The sequence below is a fragment of the Salarias fasciatus genome, chromosome 3 (assembly GCF_902148845.1).
Source record: "Salarias fasciatus chromosome 3, fSalaFa1.1, whole genome shotgun sequence".
Taxonomy (NCBI): Eukaryota; Metazoa; Chordata; class Actinopteri; order Blenniiformes; family Blenniidae; genus Salarias; species Salarias fasciatus.
The window spans coordinates 15,880,970-15,900,916 of record NC_043747.1 but is presented as its reverse complement, the minus strand read 5'-3'; the positions used below and the strand labels follow the sequence as shown (position 1 = coordinate 15,900,916).

General features: G+C 42.5%; 1 protein-coding gene across 1 annotated transcript in view; it reads right to left on the bottom strand.

The window, feature by feature from the left end:
- Positions 1-19,947, bottom strand: part of nlgn2a (neuroligin 2a) — a 201,456-nt gene that overhangs the window by 3,211 nt on the left and 178,298 nt on the right. The window contains exons 6-8 of the mRNA XM_030088438.1: positions 6,033-6,218; positions 1,288-1,553; positions 161-314 (exon numbers count right to left, since the gene is read on the bottom strand). Of these exons, the coding sequence (XP_029944298.1) occupies positions 161-314; positions 1,288-1,553; positions 6,033-6,218 (606 nt within the window). The remainder of the gene's footprint in view (positions 1-160; positions 315-1,287; positions 1,554-6,032; positions 6,219-19,947) is intronic.

The following is a 19,947-nucleotide window of genomic DNA, read 5'->3' as shown; positions in this document are numbered from 1 at the left end:
ACACCTGAAACATTTACTTACACTAACAGTTACTCAATTTTTCTCCTAATGAACTGAAAATCTGAGTTAATCTGAGTAGAAGAGTCAGAGACCAGATGATGGAGGACGATGGACCTGAGAAGACTGACAGCTGTCTCACTATGCCCCCACCCCTCCTCACCTTCAGGGTATCCATACAAGTTGTCCACAAAGTTGGAGATGGTGTAGTCGAACGCAGCGGCGGAGATGCCATCATTGTCCTCACTGTCATCCACAAACTTCAGCCCCTCTCCCTGGTTCACTCCTATGAGGATGTCATAGTTGAGGAACTCCCCCTGGTGGTCAGAGTGGAGAAGCACATGCTGGGTGGTTAAAATGCACTGACATCACATACAGTATATGAGGTTTTCAGGAAATATCAGTTTCTTGCTTTTTTCAAGTGATGTGTTTTCCTGAAAATGACTTCAGATTAGTAGAAATCTCAGATAACACACTTCAGCTTCTGGCTTCAGCACAGCACAATCTGTAAGCAAGGATCTTTTTGAGTTTTCAAAGTCTGCAGAGTCAATTAATGCACAGCGAGGTCTCGGAGTCGGAAAGCTTTTGATGCTCACCTCCAATTATTTTCTCACAGATTATTAATTTTCATGGGGGATCTAACAGGGAAGCCGAGCAGCTGAATAACAAAGCAGCTGCAAGAGTCACGCTCCTTCAAGCTTTCGACGTTGGCACATGTACTTCCCCCATTTCCAAAAGGGCTGAATGTTTGAAATGTAAATAAAAACAGGGTGAAAATGTCATAAAAGAAATACCGGATCAGAATGGAGCACAGACAAGAGAGCAGATACTAAAACACTCCATTACTTCCCAGATAATGCGGAGAAGGCATGGAAGTGAAGGGGATACATGATGTTCCTGAACTAATTTATCAAATCAATAAATACTAATTACTGATGATTATCGTCACGATTATCACAGGAGTAGAGTAACAGAGGAAGTTTTTACAGCCCGGAACAAGTTGTGTCATTTCATAAATCATAAAGTCACAAACTGAAAAAGTGGGACACAGGAAGGAATCCTCACGTCACCAACACCAGGCTTATTTTCAAAGTGTTACAGCTTTGCAGGGTGTGACTTCTCATCACTGGTCGCCCTCCTGTGCAGAGAGGTGATGCTCACACTTAATCACACAAGCTCCTCACTTCCTCTAACATTCGCTGTCTTCACAGATCCAGCCACTGTCCTCACACAATAGAAGGGGGAAAAAAACAGGAGAAGGTTCATGTCTGCACATCCCAGACTCCTCACCTGCTGCATGAGGATCTCTGGATCGTCGGGCACGACGTCTCCGTCCACCACGGGGCCAAAGGCGATGTGGTAGCGGGCCGGCTGGATGTCCTGATCCACCAGCTCTCTGAAGTTCTTGCGCCTCAGACAGTCGACCAGGTCGGCCGTCTCCGTGTAGGTGCAGCCCACCTTGCGGGCCAGGATCTTGGTGTACTTGAGGGGCTGGTAGTTGACAGACCAGCTGGATATGGCTGTTCCACTCTGAGCTATGGCCCTGTGGAACAGACCTGTGAGGGAAGATGGAGAAGGTTGAGGTTTATACTGTTGTGAGGAAAGCATGTAGCAGGGACTTTAACCTTTGATGTCAAAAACAGAATGCAATGAGGTTACCTTTCCCATTTTGATTTTATTATCTAATTAAATAAATGGTCTGGGCTGATAAAATAGTTCCACAACTACCTTAAAATACAAAACAACAACAGCAAAAACCCAACAACAAATAATTAGAAAAGAAAATCACTCTGATCTCAACAAAAAGACCATTTTAATAATTTCTCTGGGAATAAAATACATTGAAATGTCCAAATTTCCCAATTTCCTGTAATTGAGTCACTTTCACATGTATTCTTTGAGAATAATGCTAGTTGGGACTGAAGTGGCCTTCCAATGAGATGACAAAGGACACAGTGACCCCCAGTGCGTTTGAGCACGAGACCCCTGTCCTCCAGTCATACCAAAATTTGACGAATGCGATGTACTGTATGTCCCCTATTTGTTTTTATTTATGATTCTGGCAGGGTGGAGCTCTGTGAACAAATCCAGATCTGCAGATGCTCAAAGACTGCAGTGTTAGAAACCCAGTAGACTCAAACTGCCAATTCAGATATTTTTCCCCCCATCTTAAGTTTCTCAGAAGAGGAAATCTGGCAGATCGGGGACAACAGACCCCAAGCATCACTGGCAGAGCATGCCATGACGAAGGACTGAGAATATGTCAAAAGATCCATTTTTCCCCTCTTTCTTGTGCTGCCTGTTTCTTCTCAGCCCGACTCGAGCCGGGCTTTCTCTCTACCTCCCTTCCTCCTTGTCTCCTCAGTTCTGGCTGTCCTGTGCTGTTTGAACCACTCAAGTGGCTCGTTAGGGGGCCGCTTGCCTCACTCTCTCACCCTTTTTTCTTCCCCCCCCCCCCTCTCCGGGGCTGAAGACCGGTCAGTTAATTATTAAGCAGAGTTGCAGAGGCTCCTTTCCCTGGGAAATCAATTATAGCGGCTGGGAAACAGCTACACCTACGTATCTGCACTGAGAGAGACAGAGATGGAGATACTTTTATTCACCTTCAAAACCAGCTTCTTTGTCATCCCCTGAGTGCCTCTTGTCTTCTCTGCTTCGTACCTTATTCCATTTGGCTGTCCACCCCCCCCTCCCCTCCTTAAAAATGCTATCGAATGTTATTTTAATGAGTCAATGTTGAGTCATGAACCAAGGAAAGTGGTGAAAATGGGGTAAATGCGGTGGCCTTGAAGATAAAACAGAGACCTGCAAACACTGACCTGGCCTTCAACTCTCTTTTTAAAAAATAACACCAGAGCATTAAAAAAAAAAAAGTGGTAAAATCATAAACTTGTCAGACACCTGCACAGGGTTTAATGATGTCCTGGATAAACTTTAACAGGTACGATAACAAGAACTAACGAGCGCAGACCGTAATCTCAGGGTTCAGATCTCAAAATATTCCAAGTTTATTAAACACCTTGCTTTGATGTGAGTTAGCACATAAATAGAGTTTCAATTAGAAATTGTTGCCTCTTTCATCTTTTTTCACAGTTTCAACATCATTTACAGCTCGCTCTGTCCCTCACAGAGGCAGTTTGTATGGAAGAGCCTCAGTCAGGAGTTTAAGTACACAAATGAAAACACAGATTCTGTGATTAGAGACTTTTTTAGAGTGTACGTTGATTCAAGATTACATATCCATCTCTTTCTCACTATCCTTCCATTATACTGCATGGACACCGTTTTCTGCTCTCAGTTTCCACGGCCCCTTAATCAGATCAGAATCACCAACACCACCTCCCTCCCTCCGCCCTGCCCGCCACTGCTATCCTGCTATCCATCCCGTACGTCTCCGCTGTCGGACTTGATTTGTGACGCTGTCCTTTTGACATGATCGGTGTCCCTTAAGCGTGAGGATGACAGCCTCCTTACCTGAGCGAGAGAGGGAGGGGAGCATGACAGACAGGTGGTGTCTAGTGGGCTGATGTTACACCGTTAGATGCTGATGAAGAGGAGGACGATGACGATGGGGTGATGACAAAGCGGAGGCGTGAGTATGGGCGGGAGGCCGTGGGGTGGGGCTGGTTGGTAGCAACACAAGACAAGAGGTTAATACTGGTTTTCTGAAGCGTTAATATGGTTTTAGTGAGGTTGGGTTCTCCTAAAAACTGAGCATTGAACTGCACTGAGGAGTGACCTTGGATAAAAAAAAATCGTTGGTAATCAGACAAACACTGGTGATTGCGTCTCATCACATATGCTTTATGAAACCTCTTTGTCCACGATTCTCTCTTTGAGAGGCAATTCAAACATTGACAAAAGCTTCATGTGACTATCCCAATCACAAATGTTCAACAGAAATACATTTATGAAAACTATATCATACAATCTTTCTAAATTTAACAATCATTGATATTAAAATAAAATCACTACTAACTTAGAGCAAACTGCAATATCTCTCAGAACAAAAGTGTGGCCACAGCTCATACACATAAACAATGGGAAATAAAAAAAAAAACTTTCTTAAAAACGCTAGGTGATATCAGCTTAATGACAGATATGTCAGTCCTTCCGATACAGTCCTCAAAAAGTCTCATGTACATGATTCATTTCTTCACACTGGGCAAAAGAAACAGACCGCTACGATCTACTTGTATACAAAAAGAGCCAGTTGGACCAGTAGGAGAAGGGTTTGTTGGATGTCTGGGTTAATAGCAAGTGTTAATAGACATTGGGCCTGATTTATTAATATCCTGTATAAAACATGCTAAATTTCATGCTCACACAAATAAATTGTCATTCTTGTTTCTTCAGTGAGATCACATGCAAGCTTGCCTGTCCAAATTCTACATACAATATGCCCCAGAAGGAGAACGATCATCTAGAAGTGATACTGTTTCTGTGCCTGTTTGCTCACACTGCCACAGATTGATTGTTTGAGGCAATACAGAAAAGTAGTCAATCACAAAGTATACGTTGTGGAAAAAAGAAAAGTAGTATAGGATACAGATAAATATTTGTCAGTGAATAAAAGTTGTGAGGAGCCAGGTGAGAAAATGCCTCTTACAACAATAACAGCAGCAGTTCTGCTAAAGACGGAGCTCATTGGTACCTTTGCAGATTCCATAATGTTTTAGGCATATCGCACTGTATGGATTGTATTTGTTGTTTTGTCTGTCTATTAGACACAACTCTAACTGTGGGAACCGTTAGGAAATCAGTTTTCGCAAAACCATGTGCACAATATAAAGTTTACACACAATTTATACATGCAAGCCTCGAGTAGATCAGGCCCGTTATGTTATGGGAATTGTGGAGGTTGTGTTAAATGGATAAATTCAAACATCAACAATAAACAGATGGTTGCTTAAGATTTGAAAAAGACAGACTGAGTAAAAATTTGAGAATAGTAGGACGTCTGCTTGGTGTCTCCGATGTTTGCGCGCTAACTCACAAAAACACACACACACACACATATATAGAGCAGTAATTGAAACTGATACGCGGTTGTGCGAACACGCTCTCTCTAATCTCCATCTTTTCTTTTCGCTCATTTCTTCCCTGTTCCTGTCCTTTGCAGTTTGTGCTTGCGAGACGGAAAATGAAGAGACGAGAGAGACATCGAGGGAGAGCCCTCGACCATCGGAAAGAACAGAGGAGTTACGATCGGAGGAGGACAGGCTCAAGAACATCATGATCAAAGGCTGCGGGTGCGTGACCGTTTGGCTGCGGATCGCCAGCCGCACTGATCTCAATTCAGATCAAAGTCCGCTCGGTCCGCGGGCCTCTTTCTTTTGGTGGTGCAATATTAACACTTCGCCCTCGGGGCGTGTTGTCGGTAATGGGGAGCACAAGGTCAGACAGATGTAGGTCTTCCGATGGAGGTGGAGGCTGGGAGTCCAGCCAGGAGGAGCGCTCACCAAGCCTCTGCAGAGGGATCCAGGCGGCGCTATTCATTCATCCTCCAAATACATGACGCAACTTGGATAACGCTCATTAGCCACATGGCGGCGTCAGCTATTAGGTTTCAAGGACAAGCGGTACTTTCCCCTGGGGATTGACGTGACAAGTGAACAACACGGGGTTTAACGATTTCCGAGCTGGATGCTAATAGTTGTGTTTCTATCTGACGACTTTTCGAATTCAAATTAAAAAAAACATTGACTAACACAAACACATCATAACACAATTGATTCAAGCAAAGCATAAGCATTTATATTTGATATGGCTTGTGGCTATTTAGAAAATAACAAGACACAATCTGAGATCAGGACTGAAATATTCCTGATTGAGAAAGAATTCAAGCAGTGAGCGAAATTCCATTAGTCCAGTATATTATACAGGACTGCATCATGACTGTGTGCTACGGCCAAAGCCATGATTCAGACATGTCAAACCCACGTAATCTGCTCACACATGACCTCTAACAGAAAATGACACGTGAAGGATGAAATGACATGAAGAACGCCCTGTGAAGAAGTAGTTTGATTTACCCTCCGAGTGGTGCGAGAGGATGAGGAGGTTGACGCAGGACGCCCCGGCTCCGGAGCCGAAGATGGTGATCCTCTCCGGGTCTCCACCAAAGTGGCCGATGTTCTCATTCAGCCAACGAAGGGCCTGAATCTGGTCCAGCAGGCCGTAGTTTCCCTTGGCGGACTGATCCCCAGTGCTGAGGAAGCCTGTTTAGAGAAGCCGAAGAGCGGGAAAAGAAGAGAAAAGAGAGGATGACGTTAGTGTCTGTGTCTGGCAAATGATCCTCACTTTGTCCTCTAAATCAACTTCGGACTGAGAGCGAATTGCAGGACAGCAAGGGAGGAAGAGCGTGTATGTGTTTGAGCATGCAACACCATCATCCATCAACTGGGAGTCACAGACGGCGTTCGGAGAAAGCACCGGGAGCAAGAGAAGAAATGTCTTCTCCCGCCTCTCTTTTAATGACGTTTTGTCTCTCTAATGCTTCTGAGGGCAGACTGAAACAAAACCACTTAGAGCAAAGCAGCCCGAGCAATACAGGTGGCTTTAATCTGAATCATGCCCACAACTGGATTACAAAACAATTACACATTTAGGATTGAACTGGGTGTGTCTGTTTTATTCTCTATCCTTAATCAGTGTGATCACATTTGGAAGTTCACGTCATGATGTTTTACAGGAGCAGCTTCTGTGACGTGTTTTCACAGCTGAATTGTGAATATAGACCAAGTTTAACTCTGAATGTTCAGTTTAGCTTCACCAATGTACCAATGAGTGATTACACAGTGCATCAGTAGGCAAGCAAGGTTATATCAGAGACTTTCGAGCTATATTTTTCCATCCAGTCACTCTTTTTCTTAAGTATGGCACCAAGACCCTCATACAAAGACAACTCAATGAAACTGACCCTTTAATGTGTGCTCATCTCTTCAAAGTAAAGCCTGAATAAAATGTCGTTTTTCCGTGATGAAGAGAAGTTGAAGATTTTATTCTAATGACATAATCAAACAGACTCTTCACACACAGATGAAATGAAAGAATTTACCACTTTCTGAATAAACGCTTTAAAGTCACTGCTTCAGAGATAAACACAAAACCATTTTATGAACTGTGTCTGTCCAGAAAAGACCACGGGAACAGCTGCTCCTCTGACACTGTGATGCTCATAGAAATACACCAGAAACAGTGAAGACATGAGATGCACAATAAAAGTCAAAACACATACAGTACAATGGAAAGGGCATTTATTTGGATCGGAGACAAAGCTGAAATCCAGCTTTGGGTTGGACTGGAGTATGAAAGCCACAAATTACAAGAGAAGGTGAGAAATTTCTTAAAAAGCCATAACTGCATCAGAAGCTTCTGCATGAATGCAGGCCTGTAACTCTACACGATTGTGTTGATGGTTGGCATGGTTGCTACTGCAGGTTAGGGCTATGGCGACAGTATTTTTTTCTGTTTCAGCCATAAAAAAAGACAAATGTTGAGCATGTGTTCGTATTTATCCACCCTGAGAGCGAGTTTCAACAATAAAGCACTTTCACTAAAAGCAGAGAACGCCTTTGTGTGTACGGAACATCTATCTGATAAAAGACTCAAAGTGAATATCCTCTGATACAACTTTCTTCTGTGTGCTCGTCGACCATTTATAAGATGGGAAAAAAAAATAAGAAGCAGAAAGTACATACATTAATGTTTAGTAAGAACAAATGAGCGTGGAGCTGAACCACAAAGACAGATCCTTCAAATAATGGCCTCTGGTTATTTGGGGATTTGTTAAATATTCTAAAAAAGAAAAACATACCAATGGAGAGCAAAGAAGTGCTAATTAGTGCAAAAGAATAGTTACAACTTAGTTGGCTTTAAATTATATATGTTAGAGATTATTATATATATATATATATATATATATATATATATATATATATATATATATATATATATATATATATATATATATATATATATATATACACATTAGATGAAATATACTGAATTTAACTGTGTATTGTAGCTTCTTTCACCTCCTCACTGTCTTCGAACAATTTATTCAATCTTCGGCTGAAATTAACTCAGTCAACAGCTTCACTCTTTCTTTTGTATTAAGTGTTGCTACATGTGTTTACAAGCGACATGAAAGCCTGTTGGAGAGTCACATTTCCCCTGTGGAATGGGGAGGTATTGAAGACTCCTCAAAGTTTCCCTGTAAGTCCATTCATCAGAGCGCTGTAATAACAGCTTACCCTTTTTGTTGTTGGCTTGGCATTTGCCTCTCATGATTGCTGTCGAGTGTCTTCGATTGTTCCACCAAAGACCTAAATCTTCTCTATTTAAGTACCCATTAGCCGGCGGCCTCCGAGATCCGAACAGGACTTCTAATTAGAGCTTTAATAAAGACAGGTGCAGTGAAAAGGTCGTCCATTAAGCCGATACAGTAAATGTGTACCGCGATCGGCGAGGCTCCCATCTAACACAAACATACAGCGTGCCATCTGTAATTAGTGATACGAGGTTCTGAAGCGTTCTCCGTCGGACTTTAAATGGAATCAAAAATTTCTAAACATCTGATCACACTGGAAAAAAGTTCTAGCAGGTTGAACTCAGAAGATACACATTCTCTTAACATTACAGACAAGAGAACTCACATTCTTTCTTGACAGTAAAAGACAAGATGGGTATATAAAAAGGTTCCTCAGATGAAGTAGGAAAGTACAGTTTCTTTCTTTTTTTCTGCTCTGTTCTTCATTCTTGAAGGTCTTTCCAGTTTAAGTTAAAACTGCATTCATGACATGAATATGTATATATAAGCATAAACACTGAGTGAACAGCATGAGCGGGGAGTTGTACTGACACTGATGCAGCTTTAATTGGCAATTAAGATAAACAGTGACTAAGCAGAAGGAGGGGAAAGAAAAAGAGATTAAAAATGGGATCCACTTAATGACATTAACTCAGTTGTTCATTAAGCCAAAATAACCTGCAAATCAGATACCCCCCCTCCGCAATCCCTAACCCAAGCCCACGCACATACACCCACACAAACTTCTCATAAACATCAGAGCTCGCGCTGCAGGAGTTGTTCAAAACAGATTTTTTTTTTCCCCTTTCCTTTGCTCTTGAAAGGAACTTTGAGTTCATTACCAACCATCAGCGATCCACTCATGATGAGCACCGAAACGTGTGATTTCTGAGGCTTCACAAATACAGACAGCTTTAAAGTCAATTTTATTACATGTGACCAAAAGAAGCCCGTTTTTCAACAATATGCTGCATCAAAAATGACTGAATTCAAAAACACTGCCACATGTCTGACAGGTTATTGCATTTATGAATCTATACGAATCTCGTATTAAATTGCAAATCATGAGGAACAACTTTTAGTGTGTCATATGGTCAAGGCAAGATGGGAATCGCACCATCAGACCTGTTAATCGAACCACAGTTTTCTGCCACAAAACTTTAGATGAAAATGATTTAACTTTTAACTTCAGATGCATGTTTTCAGAATGTGCAACACAACTGGAGAAAAAAACCCCAGTTGTGATCAGGGAGAACATGCAAACAGCTGCCAAGCCCACGATGGAACTGGAGACATTATAATAAAGTATAAGTGCAAACTACAACACAACTGAGTTTCCATTTTTTTACAAGGGAAGTGTGAATTTATTTTAATGATAATCCACTTCATTAATAGGCCGTTTCAGAGAGGATCAAGCGTTTGTTGGTTCAGACAGACCGAAGTTTTTCCCCGTGGTGTGCTCACTTTTTGCATGACTGCATAAGTTAAGATGGTCCACACAGAACAAAAGGGATCAAAGCGCATATCCATGAGCTGCATCGTAAGCCTCAGAGCTGCACTTTAAAGTCCACAAACACGCAAGTAAGCTGCATGTTTGGGGTGCATTAATTAAGCTGAGCACAAACAACTGGCAAATAAGCTGCCTAATGCTCCACTGTAATCAGCATGATATATTAAACATTACCAATTATGCTAATTGGCTAATTCATTAAGCTAATTAATGCAGTGTATAGAAATACTTCTATGTCAGCTCACTTTCTCGCTTAAAAATTGGCAGAAGTTGCATAAGAAAGTCCAAATTTTACACAAGAAACTGGCATACACCCGAGATCTCCACGTTTATCTTCCCTGCACCTTCATGCTGCGTCCATCTGACTGTGAGTCAGTGTCATTGACTGTATATATAATGGACAGAGGATGCGACTCCAAAGAAGAAGCCTACCCGGAAGTGTGAAAAACTTGCAATATCACAGTGTCCACCAGGGGCTGACTCCAAAAAGGCTGCGACTCCGCAGACTCCAATTCAAAATGAAACATTAATAAAACTAGATCGGCTAGGTTTCTACAGCTCTGGGTCTGAGCTGTCACTGACGACATCTCCGAGTTTCAGTTTTCCGCAGCACGCTCCAGTCACCTGAACGCAGCAGCTAACTAGCAGAGGAGAAGTGTCCAGAACCTGGAGCGGAGCCGGTGTTTTGGAATGACTGGTTTCCCGATTAATTGGTGACCGGCCCCTGCTGTCTTTTTTTCGTCACTGGCTCCAAAATTCCACCCTGTCAGCCTCCGAGCTGGCATCATTTTTTGATATTAGAAACAAACGGGTGACGTCAGGAATGGTTGCCACTCGGTCAGTGTACAACAGCAGGCCACTTCACCCAGTCCACCCCTATCCTCTCTAATCTGATAAAAGGCTTGAGATATGATGAAGAAGAAGAGGGAAAAAAAGAAAGACAAGAGGAGCTGGTTAAAACGCAGCAATGCAAGATGAAAGCGCAGCTCTGCATGAATGGCCCTTAAAATGGCAGTGGTGAGGAACGGCGGTGAGAGGGGCGAGGGAGGAAGGAGAGAGGCAGGAGGGGGCGAGCAAAGGAGGCGAGAAAGGATAGTGGGTGTTCTGTGAGTCCCGGATAGAGGCGCAGTGTTTCATCTGCCTCCAAGACACCAGGGGTTGGCTCAAACACACACATACACATACGCACGCACACACACACACACACACACACACACACACATACACACACAGACACACACTGATCAAAGGCTGACACTACAGAGAAGACTGGCTCCATTTTTTTTTTTTTTTTTTACCCATCATCTCTATCTCTCTTTAGCACGCACACAACAGATATAAATGCAGGAAAAAACACAAAAAAAAAAACAAATCACACACACACACGGAACGCACTCACAAAGTCAGCATGGATCACTCAAAAGAAATCGCGATAGACACCCTGTTTGTGCCTGTTTTTCCTGCGTGCGGTGAGCAAACAAGCCAACTTTTTGTGTACCTAACCTGCAGAGGGCCTTTCATGTTCCATCGGAGAGCCGTGCAATTATGCATATAGACTCAATGCGCTTTGCGCGGGTTTGCTGTGCGTGCACAGCCATACTCGCTGTGCTGATTTGTGCATGCGTGCGTGACTTTGTTTGCGTTTCCAGCGTACTGTATCCCATGTGGATTCATTGTTGGGATGTAGACTGGGGCTGCCGGAGCTCCCCTGGTGAGCATGCGCCTCCTTGGCAGCGTGGTAATTATTGTCTATCAGAGTGGAGTGTGCGTGGCGTCCAGAGACACGAGCAGATGTGGGCGGTTTGAAACATCTGAATATTGTATGGGACACACGTATTTCAGCATTTTCCTCACACACACACCTCAGACCATGTGTGTTCTTCTGGTTGAAGAGGATAGAAAGCTACAGGACGGCTTGATGGATTTGCAAACCGTGTCTAAGTGTATTACCACAATTATGGCGGCGTCCCCCACAGCGTCTGCCGGAGCCGGACCGGGCTATCATCACGCCGCCACTCTAGACGTTTCGCCTTCACCAAATGAAGCAAGCGGAGGGGAAGAAGGACTTCGAAGTGTTGGGTAGAAAAAAGGAGGGAAAAGATGCACATTTCTGTTTTTCTCCGTCGAGCTTTAAAGATTTTTTTTTGTTGTCTTCAAACGCCACTTTAGCTTCGACATGGGGACTGGCCCCGGGTGATTGGCCATGCTCCCCTCCTCATCTTTCTCTTAATGCTTTTTCTAACTCTAAAGTTGTTATTACCACTGCTTGGCTGTGACAACCAAATTATCTGTGAAATTATTCAGATTTTATACCCTTATATTGAGCAGCACCCCTCTGAGACGGTCTGGGTGTAGTGCGGAGCTGGATGCAAGTATGTTCCCCGAGTGTGAATATGACGGCATTCAGAGATGTGGAACAATGCTTCAGATTAGAGAGGACACTTGGTCAATATCAGCACATTCCTCTCTCTTCCTTGTTATTTATCAGTATTCTTCTGTGTCTATGTAGAGCCTTCCCGTTCACTCATGTTCTGATTCTGATTCATTTCTTTCAGCAGTATTCACATTTAACTTAGATCCTTCCCTGATGTGGAACAAATTAATAAGTACATTTGGCAAACTTCAAACTCAACAATTACATGTAACTGCTCTAGATATTCAGTTATTGTTCAGGGTAATCTGGCATGTTTTTCAGATTGAACAACTGACATTTAACCAGCTGGAAGGTCACATATCAACGTCAGTGTGTTGATTTTTTTCAGTCCTTTCAACTGTTTGACAATTTATTTTTAAGGAAAAGTGTAAAATTTAAAGCTTTTGGATTCAGGAGCTATTTTTATAGCGTTATAAAGAAAGTGAAGCAGCTCTGCCTCCTGCAGCTGCAGCAACAAGATGTTGCTTGCAGATGTTTAACTGACATCAATGATGGCACAAACTCTCTATAATCTACTGAAAGAGACATTTTCAGGTGGCCAGACATTTCCTCCGCAAGATGGCAGACTCCACTCTTCATGATAGTTTTAGGAGTTTGAGGGAAGAACAGATTCCTCCCTCAAACTCAGCGCAGTGACTGGAGACGCTTCACGGATCTGATTAGGGGGCCTGGTGGTCACATCCCGTCGGAGTTATATCAGACATGGTCAGCTGGGACGGGCACCAGAGGTCGACCCGGTTAAAGAGATTATATTTCTCAGTTAGCCGGGGTCCCATGCTCCCGCAGGAAGAGCTGGGAGAAGTGAACAGGGTCTGCTCTGCATACTGCCACAGGGACCACCGCAAGACCGAGTCAGACCGAAATCCATTAGACTGAGGGAAGTTTTTACTGATTTTCCACTTTTAACAAAAAAACATCTTTAATTTTTAATTGTAATAGTTTTAAAATGGGCTTGTAACTTTGGGTTTTGAGTTTGCATCTGACAGGAATCAAGACAGATTCTGTAATGTACTTTATAATTTGTTTCAATAAGCAGACTGAACACATCTTAAGAGCTCCTATTAAACGTAAACTCTGACTGGAAGAACCTGTACTTTTGCTGGATTTTCATAGCATTTTCCCACTAATACTTCCATGCTTTTATGTGGTTTAAATCTTCATGCAGAGCTTCAGCTCATCACGGAGGATTTCCACATTATTTCATTTGTACGCTCCTACTGAAACTCCCCTCATAGTTTCCCTGTTGGAAACAGTTCACATTCTTACATGCAAATAAGTTACAACTAATAACAACTCAATAATAATAACCTGCTGTTGCGAGTTATTTTTGACAGGAAGTATTTTTAGTAATATGTTAAGTTAAAGATAAGAGTACACAGTAGAATATGGATCTTCTGATTAAACGAAAAAAAAAAAAAAATCAAGTTTAGCATCACCAAATCTGGATCCTCGGATATGACTTAAATAATTTCTGCTTTCCTGAAATTCATCATCATTATTTTGGATTAATGTCACCAGGGAAAACAAAAAACAAAAAAGAGGTGATTGGAGGAGTTGATGAGATATTATGTTTCACCTCCACAGGATTTTTTTCACCCTTCTTTAATAGAAGTTACAGTGTAGCAGTGGTTGATGTATCATTTCCTGCTCCCACCAAAGTGATGAGTTCTCCAGTGTAAAACTCAAACTTTTATGTATTTAAGGTATCTCTGGACGTATTTCAGGTGTAGAGAGGTATCTGTCATCTGGCTATTTTGGTGCCAGTCATGTAACAACTTCAGATTGTCTTACTGTTCTTTCTACTGATACTTGTGGGCTTCATTTGCAGAAGCAATTTGAATTGGGACGACCTTATTTCTGGGATGCGCATTTTGAGTTTGAGTCTGATGGACATCCTAATTTTTGGATACTGTCAGAAAAATCTCCCAAACCATCTCAGCAGAAAATGCCTAAGAGTGCAAAATTTCAAGTGTAAATAATTACTGTAGGTATTCGTCACTGTTGTTTTTCTCTCTCTCTCTTCTGTTCACAGATGCTCCTTCAGTCACTCCTATGTCAGTGATTCTTCTATCACCCCGGTCTCTTGTGGTTCGGTCTCTCTATCTTCAAGGTTCAGTGAGGAGCTGCGAGCCTCTGAAGTCCTGACGCTGGTGAAAGAGAAACCAGGCCAGCTCCCAGCAGAGCGAACGACCATATGCACATGAGCTTCTATCTGCACACGCATGTTTGTGTGTGTGTGGTGTTGATGTGTTTGCTTGCGCTTTTGTCGCCAGTCCGAGTGTGTTCGATGGATGCGGAGAAACACACACACACACACACACACTCGAGTCAGTCATGAGGGAGGATGACAGCGAGGGATCAGGATGAGAGCGGCTGACACAGACAGAATGAGTCACAAAGGGACAAACAGGGTGTGAGGAAGCGAGATGATAGATTGTCAGGTGTGTGTTTGCGTGTGTGTATCTACGGGGGAGAGGAGGACCAGTGTCTGTTCACCCTCCTCTTCTTTAACTAGAGTCTTTATGGAGTGGCGGCGTGTGTCCATCGATCACGATTTGTTGCCCTGTGAACACTTTTACAGCCCCGAGGAACAATAGCTCATCGTCTTGATCGCGCTCTGCCACCATCAGCCGTTTTGCGTGCGCGCGTGCGTGCTTTGAATTGAAAATCCTGTCCCGCTTTTTTTCCTTTCTGACGTGTTCCAACACCTCCTCCTCAGCCTAATCGTTTCCCCGCACTCCTGTTTATCAGCCTCCCGGCTCCCCTAGGTGCTGCCACCCCTCAGGGCTCCTTCTCAGTCGGGGGGTAATGGTGGGTGAAATAGGGGTGCCACGGGCCAGATCAGACACCATGTATGGCATTATTTCATGCTCGTGTGGATGGCGCTTGGACAAAGCTACAGTAATTGTTTTCAGCCATGATGCCATGTAAGAAACGGTTTACTCTCTCCTGTGATATTTCTATCAGTTCAAAGTCAATGCTCCTGCATCTGTTGGACTGTATCTTTGATGGGACTCTCTTAAATGTACCAATTTAGCCGACGTCTTTCCTGCGATGACACAAGTGAGTGGTCTATGAGTGGTGCAAAAATAAACATTTTTGCACACCTGTAAAGTTCATTCTAAAGTTGTTCTACCCACAGTGGTAAGTTCTTTCTACTTCATTTCAGAAACAGGTCATCATTCATTATTTTTTTTTTAAATTTTAACTGTAATCTGAAGATTATTTAATGTTTGTCATTCCTGTTTCAAATTAAGATCCAAATCGTAGACGCTGCTCAACATTAATTTAATGTATTTTCAGCTCTTTCAGAGATAAAAATAAGTAAGAGCAGCAGACGTCATTGCTAAATTGGTTTTTATTTAGAAGGAAGGAATGGTCAGAATTCAAGAACCGCAGTTGAAGGTAGAAAACAAGCCTACAACACATATTCTTTAATCTGATTGCCTCTTTTATTAAAGCTACTTGAGCTTTCATGTTGTCAAATTTCATTCCCACAGCTGGCGCCTCACAAAGTAGACCTGAAACCGTCCTCATGACTTCAAAGGGGGAAATCTCTCCACCTTCATCTATGAGATCCACAATCACTTCATAGAAGTGTTTTCACAATGTAAATTAGAAAAAGAAAACCGAAAAAAACAAAACAAAAGAAACACTCACATACACACAAAAAAGTGTAGCAATAGCTCCACAAAACCAGTATTTTTGTCCAGTCCTGAGCAGGAATGCAGGTGAAAAAGGAAAAAGATGGAGAAAAGCAAGATCTAATGAATCCCAAAAGTGCCGTCCAGGCCTGTACTAGCAGCAGCAGCAGCAGCAGCAGCAGCAGCTGCTGTGTGGTGGTCAGGATTTACCCAGCAAAACAAACAAACACAAAAATAAATGGGTAAACACTCATTTAGAGTCTGCAGGGGTGTGTGAATGTACGCGCGTCTGTTTGCCTCCGCATACAAGCCTTTCACTGGAGGGTTTACGTGCAAACGCCGACTCACGGCATGTCGGCGTGCGAATACAGTCCCCCCCCGGCCGCGATCGGAATGAATGGCGGTTCGTCTCGTTGGAGCTAAAAGTAGACCTGCGCTTTTCCACTACGCGCTGGCAAAACTCTGCAGAACTTCAAACAGTACCCATGCTGCGTTGGCCTAGATACCGTAACTCCTCCACTCCGCTTGCAGAGCGCCGCTTCAAACCAACGTGGTACAGTTTAGCTGAGTTTGAGTTTTGTTCAGCTGGCACTGCCGACACACCTCATCGTTGGGGGATTTTTGTTCGACAATTTGTCACCGCTGATGAAAAACATCCAACTTATCTCAGTTTCCAAATGTGGTAGAGACCTGTGATGGCGACGTATGTTCTGTTAGAAAAAGACAACGCAGTAAACAACCTCCGCTTCTAAACATTAACATTGTGTTCTTGGTATTTACTACAAATCATGTCGTCGTAGAAATATTTCTCAGTGCTGTCTTGCACCTTTAATCAGCCAGAGCATAGCATTAACTATCTTTCTATTTTTTTTCTGTTAAGCTGCACTGCTGGATTTTGGTTCCGATTGAACTCAAAGTCCAAAAAAAATCCGCTTCTGCTCTTGATAAAAGTGTTTGAAATCATTATTCAATCACTAACCCCCCACTAAACAGAGAGCCCGGCTCACCGGGGGGGCGATGGAGTCAAGCTGCTCCTTCACATTAAACCAAAATTCACACGTTAACCGCCTTTAAACTCTCTCACCCACACACACACACACACACACACACACACACGTATTTACGTGATAATCCTGTCAATCAAAATGTGAAACAGCATCAAGATGTCTGATGTTTTCCACCTCCGTGGCAGTGTAATTAAAATATGCAAATAGTACGATAAAACGTGTATCACTCCGACGAAGACAACAGCAGCGGCATCGAATGCCTTCCATATTGGGAGGGCACTGTCAGATAAAGAGTATGGCTGACGCGAGTGGGTGTGTGGGGGAGCCAGAGGGAATTCATATCTTTATCTGACTTCATGAGTGTGTGTGAGGGACAGCGCAACCTTCACTCAAACATCCAGACACACTCACACACTCCCGAGCTGCAGAAACTCCTTTAAATCGACCTTCTGTGTGCACAAGGTTTGGATAAACAAGCTAGATAAATAACACTCTGGAAAAATGTTGCCAAATTTTTCTACAGCAACAACAGAGTGGCTAAAAATTATTCTACAAATTGACAAAAACCCAGTTCTTCATTTCCTGCACATCATCTGCAGTTTTGGACAAAATGTATTGAAAGTAACTAATACATTTGTTGATTTCAAGACTATTTCATTAAGATTAAAATGTTTTTCGAAAACATGATTTCAACTCCTGATATCAGTTTAAAACATGCAACATCAGGATCAAATATCCAACAAACATTATTAAACATCTGAAATCTTTATAAAGTTTCCCGCATTGGTTTCAAACATCCCACTGAACCACTATCTGCATAACTTAAAGGGATACTTCAACATTTTGGCAAATTGGCCCATTTAGCGCAATTTCTTAGTCATTTCGAACAGCATACTTGCTTTTCTTGTGAGGGCGAGCTGTTGTTTATTCAGAGGTGAGTCGGGGAAGGTTTTCGGGACGGACACAATGGAAGTGAATGGTATTTTTGTTCCCCCTCGTCAAACTCATCAAATACAGAATCCAAAAACCCCAAAACACTTTGGTGGACACGTTATAATCCGCACATTCACTACGCTGTGAAATATTAATGCAAAATTACGAGATTGAGTTGTTTATGCGAAGATTGCTAAGATGGAACTACTTACTAAACATGGCGTCTGGGCGTAGTGATTTCAAAAGAAAAAGTAGTTCCCAGTATTTGCTTCAGTGTTGTAACGCTACAATATTATTTGTTGGTGTTCCACAGCGTAGTGAATGTGCGGATTATAACGTGTCCACCAAAGTGTTTTGGGGTTGTTGGATTGTGTATTTGATGAGTTTGACGAAGGGAAGCAAAAATACCATTCACTTCCATTGTGTCCGTCCTGAAAACCTTCCCCGACTCACCTCTGAATAGGCAACAGCTCGCCCTCACAAAAAAAGTAAGTACGCTGTTCGAAATGACTAAGGAATTGCGCTAAATGGGCCAATTTGCCAAAATGTTGAAGTATCCCTTTAAAGGAAACCAGCTGGCCTTGTTGAACAAGAGAGCATCCATTTTCAGCACCGTAGAAAAATATACATGAAATAAAGTCAACCCAGACTTCTTAGCATAAGTACCTGAGGGTTGGTCAAGAATAATAATAATAAAAAAAAAAAAAACATTCTACTGATCAAAAAGGAAAGAAATGAGAGTGAAAGGCTGACTTTGCTTTGAAATGGACGGGGGGCTTTTTTATGCCATGAACAAATACCTGAAAACATGATTTAAGCAAACTGAAACTGAACACATGTTGTTTTCCTCACACTGCCAGGATGACTGAGTGGTGGAATGAATGAGCAGTCGCAGTGGAGCAGAAGTCAGAGGCTACTGGGCGAGCTCTATTATTTCAGAATGCAATAAAACACAAACAAATAGCTGTGATGGAGGCTTTTGTCAGAGGTGGTGTTTTCTCTCCTCACAGCATCACATACAAATGGAAAACACTGCTCCGGCGTGCCGAGCCAGATAACACTGTTTGTCAACCTCGTGATTTGTGCCTGCGCCTTGCCGTATCACTCACTGTTCAGAATGCATGGAGGTAATGCTCCGAGCGCAATCGCTCCGAGGCGGAGGTGGAGGAGCGCTCACTCCTCTTACTGTGTGAGCGGCTGGCATCCCTCGTCCTTCCCATGAGGCAAAGCCGGTCTGCAAGACCCGCAAAACATGCTGCTTCCAACTGCACGGCCCACGCTGGCTGACGGCGATGAAAATAGGTGGCAGAATCACTCATATAAAGGTGATTTGGCCAACTGAGAACCGAGGGGGCTTTCATAGGGTGGACCTGAGTGTTTCTGTGCTTTCTTTGACATGATACTGGAATTCACACCACATTAAAACTGGCTTTCTGTTGAGATTGTAGTAGTTTTCTGTAACAATTGTTTGGTTTTGCTACATTTTCATCAAATATACTCAACACAAAGAAAAACTTTGGTTTAAATTTAAAGCTTATGATGGTGCTTTTGAATGAGGTGAGGCCATGTTTGGATTGAGCATTATGTTGACACATAGTGAACGTCTTCCTCAAGGTAAAGTGACCAAATGAGTCCAGAGGCTCACTGAACGCCAATATTTTCCATTTCTTTCAAACAGATATATCAATAGGGCCTTATAGCATCTCAACAATAAATCTAAGACATTCATATGTTAGCTGTTGTTCTCATAAATAAAGCTACATCACTGAACCAGATGAACATCAAACAAACAATTGAAATTGCAACAGAACCTTCATTTAAAAAAGTGCTTTTGAATTAAAATCTGCAGATTAATTCTTTACTCCGAGACCAAGAAAATAATTAATTTTATTAATGATTTATTTTCTAATTAAAATAAATTGCAGTTTGAATACAAAATAAGCTGAAAACCTCTCGACACACAGACATAGACACACACACACCACAGCGAGGTTATCTCTCTGAAATGCTTCCTTCAATTATTTGGTTTTCTTTCAGATTCCCTGCAAACTCACCACGCAGGGTTCACTTTCCACAACTGTGGTGAGAAGCAGGAAGCTCCGCTGTAC